Below are 17,253 nucleotides of genomic sequence, written 5' to 3'. Positions count from 1 at the left end.
TTATGACATAAATTGGAAACCTACTTTCTGAACTCCTGTGGCTGACGAGTAGAATCACACAGCATAGAACAGCTTCCGTGACATGCTTTGCTCTTCTCATTGCAAGGGTCACTAGGAAAAATGGAATTATAGAATTATATTACATTCTGATGTAATGTTGTTGCAATTGTTGATAACTAACTGTTGTGCTCTACACCCCCTTGCACTTTTCACATTTTGCTGCCTTCCATTTTTTTCCAACATTTGAGGGAAAGAATTATCCTACAGATCTACACAACCTACTCCACATTTTGAAAGTGAAAGAAAGTATAGAAAATGTCCCCCCCACCCCCCCCAAAAATGAAATATCATACATGGATAAATCATTTTCATGAAGATTTTAATAACTTTGCACAACTCTAAGGGCAACATACTGTATAAAAGTGCCTTCAGAAATGATTCACAACCCTGGACTTTTTCCACATTTTGTTGTGTTACCACCTGAATTTAAAATGGATAAAATGTCAATTTTTTTTGTCACTGGCCTACAAACAATACCCCATAATGTCAAAGTGGAATTATGTTTAGATAGTTTTACAAATTAATTAAAAATGAAAAGCTGAAATGTCTGAAGTCAATAAGTATTGTTATGGCAAGCATAAATAAATTCAGGAGTAAAAATGTGCTTAACAAGTTACATACAGTGCATTTGTTAAGTATTCAGACCCCTTCACTTTTTCAAAATTGTGTTACAGCCTTATCCTAAAATGGAATAAATATCCCCCCAATCTACACACAATATGAATAATGACAAAGGGAAAGCAGGTTGAGAAATGTTTGCTAATTTATTAAAAATAAAACAATCATTTTACATTAGTATTCAGACCCTTTGCTATGAGACTCAAAAATAAGCTCAGGTGCATCCAGTTTCCATTGATCATCCTTGAGATGGTTCTACAACTGTAGAAACATGTTCTACAAGATCCTTGAGATGAGTCCACCTGTGGTAAATTCAATTGATTGAACAGGATTGGGAAAGGCACACGCCTGTCTATGTAAGGTGCCACAGTTGACAGTGCATGTCAGAGCAAAAACCAAGCCCTGAGGTCAAAGGAATTGTCCGTAGAGCTCCAAGATAAGATTGTGTCATGGCACAGATCTGGGGAGGGTACCAAAACGTTTCTGCTACACTGTTGGTCCCCAAGAACACAGTGGCCTCCATCATTCTTAAATGGAAGGAATTTGGAATCACCAAGACTCTTCCAAGAGCTGGCCCACCGACCAAACTGAGCAATCGGGGGAGAAGGGTCTTGGTCAAGGAGGTGACCAAGAACCCGATGGTCACTCTGACAGAGCTCCAGAGTTCCTCTGTGGAGATAGGAGAACCTTCCAGAAGGACAACCATCTCTGCAGCACTCCACCAATCAGGACTTTATGGTAGAGAGCCAGATGGAAGCCACTCCTCAGTAAAAGGCAAATAACAGCCTGCTTGCAGTTTGCTAAAAGGCAAACCATCAGAAACAAGATTCTCTGGTATAATGAAAACAAGATTAATACCTATGTGAGAATGCTGTTCATCGACTACATCGACCCTGGGTCTCGACCCCGCCCTGTGCAACTGGGTACTGGACTTCCTGACGGGCCGCCCCCAGGTGGTGGGGGTAGGTAACAACATCTCCACCCCGCTGATCCTCAACACTGGGGCCCCACAAGGGTGCGTTCTGAGCCCTCCTTGTTCACCCACGACTGTGTGGCCATGCACGCCTCCAACTCAATCATCAAGTTTGCGGACGACACTACAGTGGTAGGCTTGATTACCAACAACAACAACGGCCTACAGGGAGGAGGTGAGGGCCCTCGGAGTGTGGTGTCAGGATAATAACCTCACAGTCAACGTCAACCAAACAAAGGAGATGATTGTGGACTTCAGGAAACAGCAGAGGGAGCACCCCCCTATCCACATGGAAGGTACAGTGGTGGAGAAGGTGGAAAGTTTTAAGTTTCTCGGCGTACACATCACGGACAAACTGAAATGGTCCACCCACATAGACAGCGTGATGAAGAAGGCCTCAGGAGGCTGAAGAAATTCTGTTTGTCACCAAAAACACTCACAAATCTTTACAGATGAACAATCGAGAGCATCCTGTATCTCCGCCAGGTACGTCGGCTGCTCCACCCATAACCGTAAGGCTCTCCAGAGGGTAGTGAGGTCTGCACAACGCATCACCGGGGGCAAACTACCTGCCCTCCAGGACACCTACAGCACCCGATGTCACAGGAAGGTCAGAAAGATCAAAGACAACAACAACCCGAGCCATTGCCTGTTCACCCCGCTATCATCCAGAAGGCGAGGTCAGTACAGGTGCATCAAAGCGGGGACCGAGAGACTGAAAAACAGCTTCTATCTCAAGGCCATCAGACTGTTAAACAGCCATCACTAACATTGAGTGGCTGCTGCCAACATACTGACTCAGCTCCAGCCACTTTAATAATGGAAATTGATTTAATCAATTTATCACTAGCTACATGATATAATGTTTAAATACCCTACATTACTCATCTCATATGTATATACTGTACACTATACCATCTACTGCATCTTGCCATCTTGATATAATTAAATGTATCACTAGCCACTTTAAACAATGCCACTTTATATAATGTTATCATACCCTACATTACTCATCTCATATGTATATACTGTACTCTATACCATCTACTGCATCTTGCCTATGCTGTTCGGCCATCACTCATTTATATATTTTTATGTACATATTCGTATTCATTTCTTTACACTTGTTGTGGAATTGTTAGGTTATATTACTTCATGGTCGGAACTAGAAGCACAAGCATTTCACTACACTCCCATTAACATCTGCTAACCATGTGTATGTGACAAATAAATTTGATTTGATCCGATTGGACGTTGCACACAGGTTGCTGGCTCAGGACTCAGGTCTCTCGGTAGAAGTGGTGCGGACAGGGCCGTATTGAACAACATTTATTTAGCCGGTTAGAGGGGGTTTGAGGTAAAAACACTGTTCGGTCCAACTTTCTCTTTCATGCATTAAGACAGATATGTCACCTTTCATGATAACCTCAGGAAAGAACAAATCAGAACAGTTTAGTTCAGTTCGGTTTTAATTCAGGAAATCCAGACAAGCATTGACTATATGATAAATTATTACTTTTACCAATTATTCTTAATAACAATGTCTATAACATGGTAAAGACAATAACACATTCTATTGAAACATTTCTTTCAAATTGGCTTATACTCCCCATCACACTGTCAACTTCACCGCAGAACCACAGGTTCAGGAAGTCAGACCTATAACCCATCGGGAGAAAGCCCAACAATCCAGCAGACCTAATCTAGTTAGATTTGTATAAAAAAAACCTAACACAACAATACACTCCTTCACATATCACTCCAGGCATGTAAACTTCAATCCAAAACCTCAGGACTGTTACCTGCCCCATTTTGACACAACTTCCCATGTGAGTAATGTGTAAAAAAGTAAATAATAATTAATACACTACTGGTCAAACTAGAAATAGAAACACTAGCCATAACTCCATAAAGAAAAAAGAAAAAAGTATACCCATATCGTCATAGGAAAATAGACATAAGACTAGAGGTCGACCGATTATGATTTTTCAACGCCGATACCGATTATTGGAGGACCAAAAAAAGACGATACCCATTAATCGGCCGATTTTTATATATACATTTCACCTTCAGAGGTGAATTTATCAAACCTATCGTGGTGAAAAAAAGTGTTTAGTTGTTAGGAGCTCTCCTCAAACAATAGCATGGTATTTTTTCGCAGTAATAGCTACTGTAAATTGGCCAGTGCAGTTATATTAACAAGAATTTAAGCTTTCAGCCGACATAAGACAGTTATATGTACCGACATTTGTTGTTTCTCTAAAATCTGCGATCTTGACATAACACGCTGCATGATTTACGGGACACCGATCCTTAAGAAGACCATTTTGGTATTTTGTATATAGTTATTTGTTTCAAAATGTATACCTTCACCAATTTGGCCACTTGGGTACATTTGGGCTACTTGTGTGGGACACCTGGGTGACTTCACTCATTTTGGAAGTTATCATTCTGAAACTTTGCACAAGTACTGTTGCCCTCTTATATATTTCACTGAAATTGACCCCATCATCCTATCTGAATGTTTGTTTTATCTTGTTCATTTTAAAGATGATACAAAAATAAAAAATAAAAAACGTATGTTTTTTTTCATTGCTTTATCTAAACCAGATCTATTGTGTTATATTCTCCTACATTCAATTCACATTTACACAAACTTCAGAGTGTTTTCTTTCAAATGGTACCAAGAATATGCATATCCTTGGTTCTGTGCCTGAGCTACAGGCTGTTATATTTGGGTGTCTTCAGGCGGAAATTTAAAAAAAGAAGGGGGGTAGCTCTAAGCTAAAAACAAACAAAAATAGCCAGGCCTTTTAATTTGGTAGTTTATGGCCTCAATCTCACTCATTGCTCTCCCCAAGACCAGAGCCCCGGGAAACATTACAAAGAGAAAATGAAACCCCAATTTTCCCTGAAAAAAACCAACACATTTAGTTAGCATTCACTATACCGATTCAGCAACCGAAAAGTTTTAAACTACAAACAAAACCTGTACTCCCACTGTACTCCCTCAAATCATTTGTTTTAATGTGTCCCAACGTTTATGTTTATTTGCGCTTAATTTAGCATGTGCTACCCTCAGACACTGCAACATGTATCCCGCCACCGAGTCTAACGATTAACTCCCATTTATATGACGGGTCTCTTTTTTCCATAACCATGTAAAATTATCCTGGCATCATTGCTAGACCAATGTACAACAACATATAGAATAGTGGGTTTGCCTTAGATGTTTCCTGTAACCGCTAAATGTAATACTTTTTTCTGTTGCAAATGTAGTCAATGTCTCAGTGTAAGGAATCAGTAATTCCGGTAATCTAATCATCTCAACCTGTTGCATTAATTTAGTAAAAATATAAACCTGTTGTTTAACAAATCTAGGACCTTCAAAAAGATGGTGCTGTCTTATCAGTGCAATAGTCAAAACTAACCTGTTATCCACTTTAATGACTGGACACTGAAAGCCTTGACTTCATCATGAAGAAAGTCACTCTAGAGACACCCTCGACACTACGTACACAGGATAGAGGGACAGAAGAGTCCAAGAAGATGGACATAATCACCAAGCGGTGTCCTCTGATGCCTGCACATCGAAGGCAGTTCTGGAATGCCGAGGATAAGGAGTGATATGGAAGAGCACTGAATAAGTTTTACTTAAAAATGAAATGTTACTTAAAAATTAAATGTAACTATTCAGCATTTTATCAATTGTAGCTAAATGTCATTTGCGTCCTCTTATGAATATAAATATGTAAATATGTTTAAAATGTATTCTTAATGTTGTTATTTATTTTTTAATTCATTCAAAAGTGTAATTTGAAAAAAATACAAATAAAATGTTATTAACAATCTCATGGTCATTTCTTATAATTTGTATTACCCTTTGTCATACTTCTATCATGTTCCATCATTATATATTACAAGACAGGTCATCATTTCATGTAATTCCAACAATTGCAGTACTGCTTTTCACATGTATTCTTATAACAAGACATGGGCTACTTGTCAAACACAGAATGTAATGAGACTGACGCGTTACCTACATCTCTATGTAAATGCAACTGGTATCTTAGTGAAAGACACGCAAAGGATGCAGTTTCAACTCTGTTACACTGTCAGTAATTACACTGCTCTTGTATTAATAGCATAAATGAGAAGTATAGTAAACTAACAAATGAAAATGTCAGATACTGCTCTTTGCTTTGGTTTTACCCTGCAATTTATAACATATCATGCCAAGGAAGAAGGCAATAACTGTCATTTAAGGGTCAAATGTCATGCCAGAGGTCAGGGTCAATATGAATAAGAAATGTACTCATAGTAAGGCAACAGATCATTACTTCTCCAATGATCTCCCTAGAATTCATTTGGCTGGACAATTAAACTTTGAAGCCATTTTTCTCAGTTCCACTCTATGAGCAGTTACTGCTTTTTTGCTTGGGAGGGCAGTACTGTAGCCTATCTGAACAGTGATGCCAATTTAGCAACCTTTCAGACTACCCTGGCAACTTTTTTTTCCAAACAGCACCTAGCAACACATTTAGCTACTTTTAAAATGTATTTGGAACTTTTAGCAACTTTTGAACTTTCTCCACCCGGCACAGCCAAAAGAGGACTGGCCACTTCACATATGCTCTCTCTAATTCTTTCTTTCTCTCTGAGGACCTGAGCCCTAGGACCATGCCCCAGGTCTACCTGACATGACTCCTTGCTGTCTCCAGTCCACCTGGCCGTGCTGCTGCTCCAGTTTCAACTGTTCTGCCTTATTATTATTCAACCATGCTGGTCATTTATGAACATTTTAACATCTTGGCCATGTTCTGTTATAATCTCCACCGGCACAGCCAGAAGAGGACTGGCCACCCCACATATGCTCCCTCTAATTCTCTCTTTCTTTCTCTCTCGGAGGACCTGAGCCCTAGGACCATGCCCCAGGACTACCTGACATGATGACTCCTTGCTGTCCCCAGTCCACCTGACCGTGCTGCTGCTCCAGTTTCAACTGTTCTGCCTTATTATTATACGACCATGCTGGTCATTTATGAACATTTGAACATCTTGGCCATGTTCTGTTATAATCTCCACCCGGCACAGCCAGAAGAGGACTGGCCACCCACATTTACATACATTTAAGTCATTTAGCAGACGCTCTTATCCAGAGCGACTTACAAATTGGTGCTTTCACCTTATGACATCCAGTGGAACAGCCACTTTACAATAGTGCATCTAGGTCTTTTAAGGGGGGGGGGGGGGGGAGAAGGATTACTTTATCCTATCCTAGGTATTCCCCACATAGCCTGGTTCCTCTCTAGGTTTCTTCCTAGGTTTTGGCCTTTCTAGGGAGTTTTTCCTAGCCACCGTGCTTCTACACCTGCATTGCTTGCTGTTTGGGGTTTTAGACTGGGTTTCTGTACAGCACTTTGAGAAATCAGCTGATGTACGAAGGGCTATATAAATACATTTGATTTGAAAAGTGACAAACGCTAAAATGCAGCATTTTCCCTCTAAATGACACAAAAATGATTTTCTCGGTCACAACATACGCGCCTGGCTGCAAAAGTGCATTGTGATTGACGTCAGCAGCAGGCGCTCAGCTCGTGCACAGGCAGCAGCAGGCCAGCAGCAATTTCAGCAAATTGCAAATCATTGTTGGCTGACTGCAGCTGCAGCAGTAGTACGTTTTCGACGAGCCAGAATGTTTGATCTTGAACAGAACTTACAACATGTCTCAATCAAAATTGTACAGTCAGAAATACACAAAAGAGTGGGAATCTGTACCTGAACAAATGTCAAATCATATTTGTCGCCGAGATGGCCAGTCAATTTGAGTAACGTTATTGTGTATTCTACGTAATGAGGAAGTTTTACGTTATCACGCAATGACATCACAACGTAATTTAGCAACTTTTAGCAACAAATCAACCTGCCTCTAACAACTTACCCTGAAAATTAGTTGGCAACGAGAGGGGCTATATGCTACCTTCAGATAGCTAACCAAACCATGGTAACGTTGAATTACAAATACACACAACAAAATAGTTTAGTCATTATGTCTAGCCTATGCCTATTGAAAGGAAAAGTCAATCTCGCAAATATGCCATTTATAACGGTTTGTAGTCTGCCACATAACGGCACAATTGCCAATTTAGCCCTAACGTTAAGGTTAATAATAGCGTATTTTTTTCTCTTTCAACATATAAACATTCCTTTGAGTCACATTAGCTCACAATAATTTATTTTGATGGGAAATTGTACGTCTTAGGCCGTTAGAAGTTATGGCGATATTCCTTCCTAAATCGCCCGACAACGTTATAGAAAAATGGTTTATTGGCTACATGTGGCAACTCTATTGCTACGACAAAATCAAATGGCGTTATCGGACATTTTGTTGGTCATGGCAGTTAAATATGATGATGATGTTGTTGGACGACAGATCGCAGCACGATCTATTCACCTAACTAGAAGCCGAATAGGCATCAACTTACCACGAAGTTTATTTATAATGTTTGTCCATAGCAAAACCAATTCTTCTTCTTCAGGGTGCGGTCTGTCTCGTAAATGTTGTTTTGGGTGGGTATAATTTGTGGAACGTTCCAACAGGAATCCGTTCCAAAAACTTCGTAAATAACAAGGTTGCCAACAAACAACGCATGCAGAGTCGTATAACAGTAGAATTAGATACCGGGTAGGGAGTGAGCTATGTAATTACGTTTTTCACCACGTTTATTCGGGAAAAAATGTCTCTTCGTTCTGGTAGCTTCCACCATTTCTCATTCGTTGGTTTAGTTATTATTTCCGGTGTACCTGCATTTGCGGGTGAACTCTGTTGCCTCTCAATTGGGGAATCGCTGTGGTTGAAATGTAACTATTGACCGCAAGCCCCAGTATTTTATTAACTATGTGGCTTGTACACAATTGTTACCGATGATACTGTATATACCTACTCGTATTACAGAAGCACGCATTGTATTTTGCCAAGTTCTCTCTGTGTTAATCCTTTTCCCCAAATATAGCAGGTAACTTGTGTCTATGTCGATGTTGTTAAGTTCATCTTGCCTAGTTAAATAAAGATTAAATCAATTAGAACATTTAAAATATATACTTTGACCTATTTCAGGTAACCCCAAGATGCTTGATTCACTACAGCTGCTTTTGAATAACTTTCCAGTCGTTTTTGCTTTACATTCCGACTTTTGAACATCTGTTTATTGGACATATATATTAGTGTCTAATAAAAAAGAGCAACTTATGTAAAGCATCCCATCTGTTTTAAGGTTAGTGTGTGTGTGTGTATGTATATATATATATGTGTGTAGTGTAGGTCTTCTTGATGTCCACTAGGTGTCAGCACAGCTTCAAAAATGTCACACCAGGTTCACAACATGTTTTCATGTGTAACAAATCAAATTGTATTTGTCACATGCGCCCAATACTACATGTGTAGACCTTACAGTGAAATTCTGAAATGAAGCCCTTAACCAACAACTTAGTTGTAAGAAAAATGTGTTAAGTAAAAAATAAGAAATAAAAGTAACAAATAATTAAAGATCAGCAGGAAAATAAAAATAGCATATACATGGGGTACCAGTGTCCATTTCAAGTCCAGTGGTGTAAATTACTTAACAAAAATGTATTTAAACTACTCCACAACATTCTGTTTATATCTTTTTTTTTGTATCTGTACTTTTACTCTTTCCGTTTCCTTACAACATTAAATTTTACTTCGCCACATTTTTGAAGAAAATAATATATTTTTTACTCCATACAGTTTCCCTGGCACCCTAAAGTACTTTTTGCATTTTGAATGCTAAGCCGGACAGGAAAATGGTCCAATTCACACACTTATCAAGAGAACATCCCTACTGCCTCTGATCTAGCGGACTCACTAAACACATGCTTCGTTTGTAAATTATGTCTGAGTGTTCCCGTGGCTATTTCTTAAATAAAAATACAAGAGAATTGTGCTGTCTGGTTTGCTTAATATATGGAAGGTCAAATAATTTATACTTTTACCACTGATACTTAAGTATCTTTATCTTACTTTCACTTTTACTTGAGACATTTTCTATTAACATATCTTTACTTTTACTCAAGTATGACAATTGGGTACTTTTTCAACTACTGTTCAATACATTTAGCACCCAATACCCAACATTCACTTGGTGGCTTGAAGTAGGAGTGCTGAACTAGGATCTGTTTAGCATTTGTGAGTAGATTGAATAACATTACTTTGACGGGGGGTGGGGGGTACTGATTCCAGTTCAGCATTCTTAGCCTGAGACATTTATAAATGCGTACAGAGGAGCACTTTTCTACGATCAGCTTTGCCTAGATCATACTGAATCAGTTGTCTCTGGAATAAGATTATATGGACAGGGGTGGGTTTGTTCGTAGACCAGCACTCCTTCTCAACACCAGTTGCTGTACCCTAACATTTTATAATCCAATTTCCCTTGCTGTCTAATGTCCTTCCGGAACCCCACCTCAACATTGTTCTGTCAAGGCAACAAAAGCAAGTTGGCATGCTCTTGAAAGGAATTTAACTCACAACCTCTCCTTTGGGAATTCACCACCATAACTACTACTACAACTATTTTTTATACTATCTTAACATGTGGTTTTCTTCAGGGGGACCAAGACTAGAAACACCTTTGAATGGTCTACAAAGAATGGCCCCAGGTAAAAGTTGGCTTTTGCAGAGTATGGTTGTATTGTTACTCCACAGCAGAGTATGGTTGTATTGTTACTCCACAGCAGAGTATGGTTGTATTGTTACTCCACAGCAGAGTATGCTATCACAACTCTATTGAAATGACATTTGAAACAAGGTGTCACTTCATTCTTGCTATTTGATGGGAACTAGCCCCTTTTCCCCTACATACCTCTTGTTTGCTCTTTCAGGCCCACAAAGGCAACAAGAAAGAAGTTTCTACATTAACTGTTTCTCTGGGATTTGAACTAGGGGGTACATACCTCAAGTTAGCTCTTTCATGCCAACAAAAGGCAACATCAAAAATGTCTCTCTAAAAATGTCTCTCCTCAGGTTTGAACTCTCGAACTCTGGTTTGGGGAGCAGTCACCATAACCACTACTCTACCAGACAGACAGAGACAAAATATTAAAGTGTACTTGAAAATGTACACATCAAAGACAACACTTCAAAGGTTGGAGAATGGTGTGGGGGCTTGTACTTCTTGGATCCACCAACCGTTCCTCAATCTTCTTTTGATGACTACAAACATAGATTATGAATCTTCAAAACCTACACTATAGGATGGAGAGACTCCATATACATTTAAAAAAAAGAACAGATAGACTTCACTTTTTCACCACACGATTCATCCGACGTGCATCAATCACTGCAGGAATATTTTTCAATTCTTCAAAATAGACTTTCCACGAGATGCCAGATATAACCCACTTGAGTGGTACACTGTTCCGAAGAGACACACACAACACTTCAAATTTATCACATTGGGTAAGAGGCAATGCACGCTCCTTCTGATCCGCGGAAGCACAACAAAATCTAAACAAGCCCGCCACTCATGATCCTCACAGCCTTTACTTTTCCCAGCACTCTCTCCACCAGTTTTGATATTTTAAAATGTTTCTTAAAAGATTGGTAATCTGCTCAGCTGCTCCTTATTAACAAACCGTACTCCTACTAGATACAAAGGGACATTCTCATCACTGTACACTACTTTTCTCAGTTTTCCATTTTTTGGACAATACTCCAATTCTCTTTGATTCTATCAACATTAGATTCATAATCCACTTCATTGTCCGCTTCTGCCATCTTTTCAGCCGTAGGCCTGTGTTTTCAGAGATTACACTTTTCAATGAGTCAATGAATTGCCTGGCTGCGGGATCATTTCAATGGAACTCTCAACAGGCATTATGTGGGAATTATTATGAATAACTGCTATCAACCAGTATCCAAACAACCCCTTTTTTATGCAGTGTAATTATGTTAGAAGAACACTGGTGGAAAAAGTATATTACTCATACTTGAGTAAAAGTAAAGATACTGTACCTTCATAGGAAATGACTAAGTAAAAGTGAAAGTCACCCAGTAAAATTCTACTTGAGTGAAAGTCCAAAAGTATTGTTTAGAATATGATTAAGTATCAAAAGTAAACATGTAAATCATTTCTATTTCCTTATATTAGGCACACCAGGCGGCACCATTTCTTAAATGTTTTATTTATTTAGGGATAGCCAGGGGCACACCAACATTTACAAACGAAGCATGCGTGTTTAATAAGTCCGCCAGATCAAAGGCAGTAGGGATGACTAGGGATGTTCTGATGATAAGTACGTGAATTGGACCATTTTCCTGTCCTGCTAACCATTCAAAATGTAACAAGTAATGTTGGGTGTCAAGGAAAATGTATGAAGTAAAAAGTTTTTAAAAAATCTTAATGAATGAAGTGAAGTAAATGTACATACCTTACCTTAGGCCTACGTTAGGGATTGTGAAATGGCATATGCTTGTGTGTTAGCTTTCTATATCAGGTTAAAATGATTATTTAGAGCATCAAACTCATGTGTCAGAGTGGATTTTTGGGAAGTAGCCTATGGTTTAAGTTAACTAAAGAATGTCCCCTTCCACACATTTTTTTCAGGTGATGCCAGATCATCACTGCACTCAGCTGCTATAGAACCGTCATCTTTGCATGTACATTATTGTATAGCCTAGGCCTAATCCACCTAGAAATGAATGGGTCAGACATTGGAATGCAATATCATCATTTCTCACGATGAAACACTTTGCTCATATTAGGCATATCTGTAAAATGGGAAAGGAATTGCCTGTCTTCAGACTATGTTTTCATTATGTTAGTAGTGGTGCTGGTGCTGTTTTTTTGTCCACTGGGTGTTATCAGTGTTAATACTGTATTTTTGTTGGAAACAGTGGGTTTGTTAAGCCAAGTATATGCCTGATATTTCTACTTTATTTGAAAAAATATATTGAAAAATAAACATTGTTGACTATATTGAAAAATAAACATTGTTGATTACAGCCTACTGTTTACAGATGACCACCTCATCTAAATCAGTTTTCAATTCCATAATTACAGTGCTTTCGAAAAGTATTCAGCCTTATTCTAAAATGGATTATATTAGCTGTTTTCCTCATCAATAATATGATTTTGGTAATCTGAATATTTTAATCTGAATATTTTAATAAATGAGCAAAAATGTCTGAAAACCTGTTTGTACATTGTCATTATGGGGTATTGTGTGTAGATTGCTGAGGATTTTCTTTTTGTTCATCCATTTTAAAATAAGGCTGTAACGTAACAAATGTGAAAACAGTCAAAGGGTCTGAGTACTTTCCGAATGCACTGTATTTACATAAGTATTCAGACCATTTGCTATGAGAGTAGAAATTCAGCTCAGGTGCATCCTGTTTCCATTGATCATCCTTGATATGTTTCTACAACTTGGAGTCCACCTGTAGTAAATTCAATTGATTGGACATGATTTGGAAAGGCACACACCTGTCTATATATGGTCCCACAGTTGACAGTGCATGTTGGAGTGTTGACCTTCCAAATCATGTGTTCTTGGGGACCTTCAATGCTGCAGACATTTTTTTGGTACCCTTCCCCAGATCTAAGCCTCGACACAATCCTGTCTCGGAACTCTACAGACAGTTCCTTCGACGTCATGGCTTGGTTTTTGCTCTGACATGCACTGTCAACTGTTGTAGAAACATGTCAAGGATGATCAATGGAAACACGATGCACCTGTGCTCAATTTCGGGTCTGAATAGTTATATAAATAAGGTATCTGTTTTTTATATTTAATACATTTGCAAAAATGTCTAAACCTGTTTTCGCTTTGTCACTGTGGGGTATTGTGTAAATATGGATGAGTTAAAGAAATTATTTAATCCATTTTAGAATAAGGCTGTAACATAACAAAATGTGGAAGAAGAAGTCAAGAGGCCTGAATACTTACCGAATGCACTGTATATCTTTTGAATAGCAACTCTGTAGTCTATTACACGTCTTAACAACCTCTTAAGGATCTTATCCTTTTTTTCAAATTTTCGCCTAAAATGACATACCCAAATCTAACTGCCTGTAGCTCAGGACCTGAAGTAAGGATATGCTTATTCTTGATAGGATTTTAAAAGAAACACTTTGAAGTTTATGGAAATGTGAAATTAATGCAGGAGAATAACACATATCTGGTAAAAGATGATACAAAGAAAAAACATGAGTTTTCTATTTTTTTTTTGTTACATCTTTGAAATGCAAGAGAAAGCCATTTTATGACTTAGGAGTCTAGGCGCAATTCAGACTATGGTCACCAGATGGCAGCAGTGTATGTGCAAAGTTTTATACTAACCCAATGAACCATTGCATTACTGTACAAAATGTTGTATCAAGTCTGCTCAAATGTGCCTAATGTTTATTTATACATTTCCAAGTACATAACTGTGCACTCTCCCCAAACAATAGCATGGCATTATTTCACTGTAATAGCTACTGTCAATTGGACAGTGCAGTTAGATTAACACAAATTTACGCTTTCTGCCAATATAAGACATGTCTATGTCCTGGAAAGTCTGCTGTTATTTACAACTGTCATGTAAATCACATTAGCGCACGTTAGCTCAACCGTCCCGGTATAGGGACACCCATCCTGTAGTTTATTAAACCTACTTAGGTTGAGTGTAGCATAGGCATGATAGTCAGAGGTGGACTGGGACAAAAATTCCACCCTGGAATTTTGGCCACACCAGACCTTATCTTGTCATTTTTGTGTGTAAATATTTTTATATACACAAATATTTATGATATTTGTTGTCGGAAGGTCAATTTCGACCAACCAACCACAATAAAAGATGCCCACGATGATCGTCACAGCAATTAAATTCTCAGAAGTCATGCAAGTAGCCTAAGTGATGTTTTCTTTATTTTAATTTTTTTTAAATGTTACCCCGTTTTCTCCCCAATTTCGTGGTATCCAATAGTTTTTTTTAGTAGCTACTATCTTGTCTCATCGCTACAACTCCCGTACGGGCTCGGGAGAGACGAAGGTTGAAAGTCATGCGTCCTCCGATACACAACCCAACCAAGCCGCACTGCTTCTTAACACAGCGCGCATCCAACCCGGAAGCCAGCCGCACCAATGTGTCAGAGAAAACACTGTGCACCTGGAAACCTTGATTAGCGCGCACTGCGCCCGGCCGGCCACAGGAGTCGCTGGTGCGCGATGAGACAAGGATATCCCTACCGGCCAACCCCTCCCTAACCCGGACGATGCTAGGCCAATTGTGCATCGCCCCACAGACCTCCCGGTCGCGGCCGGTTACGACAGAGCCTGGGCGCAAACCCAGAGTTTCTGGTGGCGCAGCTGGCGCTGCAGTACAGCGTCCTTAACCACTGCGCCACCCGGGAGGACTTAAGTGATGTTTTCTATTGGGAACGTTATGTTAAGTAGCCTAAATGTGGTAGATAAGCCTACAGGCTGCTAACGTGACTGACTGGTCTAATGTATGAATGAAGCCAAAGAGTTGATATGTCCGTTTCATTCAGCTATTTTCAGGTCTCTTCAGAGATGTTTGATCGGGTTCAATTCCGGGCTCTGGCTGGGCCATTCAAGGACATTCAGAGATTGGTCCCAAAACCACTCCTGCATTGTCTTGGCTGTGTGCTTAGAGTCGATGTCCTGTTGGAAGGTTAACCTTCACCCCAGTCTGAGGTCCTGAGTGCTCTGGATCAGGTTTTCATGACGGATCTCTCTACTTTGCTCCGTTCATCTTTCCCTCAATCCTGACTAGTCTCCTAGTCCCTGCCGCTGAAAAACATCCCCACAGCATGATGCTGCCACCCCCATGCTTCACCGTAGGGATGGTTCCAGGTTTCCTCCAGATGCTTGGCATTCAGGCCAAAGAGTACAATCTTGGTTTCATCTGACCAGAGAATCTTGTATCTCATTGTCTGAGAGTCCTTTAGGGGCCTTTTGGCAAACTCCAAGCTGGCTGTCACATGCCTTTTACTGAGGAGTGGCTTCCGTCTGGCCAGTCTACCTTAAAGGCCTGATTGGTGGTGTGCTGGAGAGATGGTTGTCCTTCTGGAAGGTTCTCCCTTTTCCACAGAGAACCATCGGGTTCTTGGTCACCTCCCCGACCAAGGCCCTTTTCCCCCGATTGCTCAGTTTGGCCGGACGGCCATCTCTAAGAAGAGTCTTGGCGGTTCCAAACTTCTTCAATTTAAGAATGATGTCACTGTGTTGTTGGGGACCTTCAATGCTGCAGAAATGTTTTGGTACCCTTCCCCAGATATGTTCCTCGACAAAATCATGTCTCGGAGCTATACAGACAATTCCTTCGACCTCATGGTTTGGTTTTTGCTCTGACATGCACTGTCAGCTGTGGGACCTAGCTAACGTTAACGTTATCAGTAAAATATCCATGATAATGAACTCATCCATGTTTCAAAAGCAATTGAAGCATGTTTGAAGCATGGCAAAAGTGTATATGGCATATATTTATAATCCATTTGTAATACGTACACATTTTCAAAGGAGCTGGTGGTCTGCGTCTTCATCTGAAGATACTAATTCTTGAAGAGCCAAAGAAACATTCATTACGTATTTGGTGGATTTTAAGCAGCTCGGACCATTCTCTCTTAGCTGGGCACAAATGTAATATGTAAACCCAGGGCTCCAGACAAACATTTTCCCCTGGTGTCACTGATGCCACTAACTTTTCCAGACCATAATTTGGTCTCACCCCCCAAAAGCTGCATCACGCAATAGAACACATTTGTAATATTTGTATAACGTCAGCCCTAGTGCTTTATTACGGTAGATACATTTCCATCTCACATTAACTCTACAAACTACAGTAGCTGTACAGCATTGGCAGAAGCTCAAAACGTTTGTTAACAAAACAACTGATACACTGGGTCCAAAATAGACATTATCAACATTGACCCATGATGCTACACTACAAATACCTCAGTGGCCTGGTCTGACGTGCATTTCTCTGGCGCCGTTAGGGGATGGGTGAAGTGAGCTGCATGAAGTGACAAGGACAGTAACTACCATGGGCGGTGGACATTCTCAAATGTCATTTAAAACCTCCCCTTCTGCTATAGAAATATGACTAGGCCTAGTTAAACCAAGCCCATAATAGTTTCCTTACATCCCTTTATTTAATTACAAGTTTCGCACTTTATTCAATACTAAAAAACACGTTTAAGCACATGGACTTTGTGTCAATGAGGCATTCACCATAGGCTTTAAAAAGTACACATGGTTGAACTAAACAGAAAATATATTTACTATGTCATTTGAGTTACAGAAGCCAATAACAATTAGCCTAGGTGCAGTTTGACATACTGAATGTTTAAACCATATGGTTGAGATGGTAAGAGGACTAATACAGTCAGGATAGTATAACTTATCATAATCATACCCAAGACATTTAGCACTGTCTTCCAATACGTTAGATTCATCAAGAGTCAATTACTTTATATCATTATGGTGGGCTTGACAGGCAAATGGGAATTTGACCTGGTGTCACGTCTGCTCCCGCTGCCCCCCGGCGCTTGAGAGCGCCAGAATGCCCTGTATCACGC

The 17,253-nt window shown here is 39.7% G+C and overlaps 1 protein-coding gene across 7 annotated transcripts in view; it reads right to left on the bottom strand.

Annotated features, from left to right (window-relative positions):
- Positions 1-8,482, bottom strand: part of LOC135571417 (nectin-4-like) — a 37,851-nt gene extending 29,369 nt beyond the window's left edge. For 2 of the 7 annotated variants that reach the window (XR_010463786.1, XR_010463784.1), the window contains exons 1-2: positions 8,137-8,480; positions 25-111 (exon numbers count right to left, since the gene is read on the bottom strand). Coding sequence is in view for 2 of the 7 variants with exons in the window: in XM_065017621.1 (XP_064873693.1) it covers positions 25-100 (76 nt within the window). In the remaining 5 variants the exon portion in view is untranslated. Of the gene's footprint in view, positions 1-24; positions 112-8,136 lie in introns of those variants that run through there. The other 5 variants (XR_010463790.1, XR_010463789.1, XM_065017621.1 and 2 more) reach the window with 5 other exon arrangements.
- Positions 8,483-17,253: the final 8,771 nt, after the last annotated feature.

Source organism: Oncorhynchus nerka, linkage group LG1 (assembly GCF_034236695.1).
Source record: "Oncorhynchus nerka isolate Pitt River linkage group LG1, Oner_Uvic_2.0, whole genome shotgun sequence".
Taxonomy (NCBI): domain Eukaryota; kingdom Metazoa; phylum Chordata; class Actinopteri; order Salmoniformes; family Salmonidae; genus Oncorhynchus; species Oncorhynchus nerka.
The sequence above is the reverse complement of the archived record's forward strand: the minus strand, read 5'-3'. Positions and strand labels throughout refer to the sequence as shown.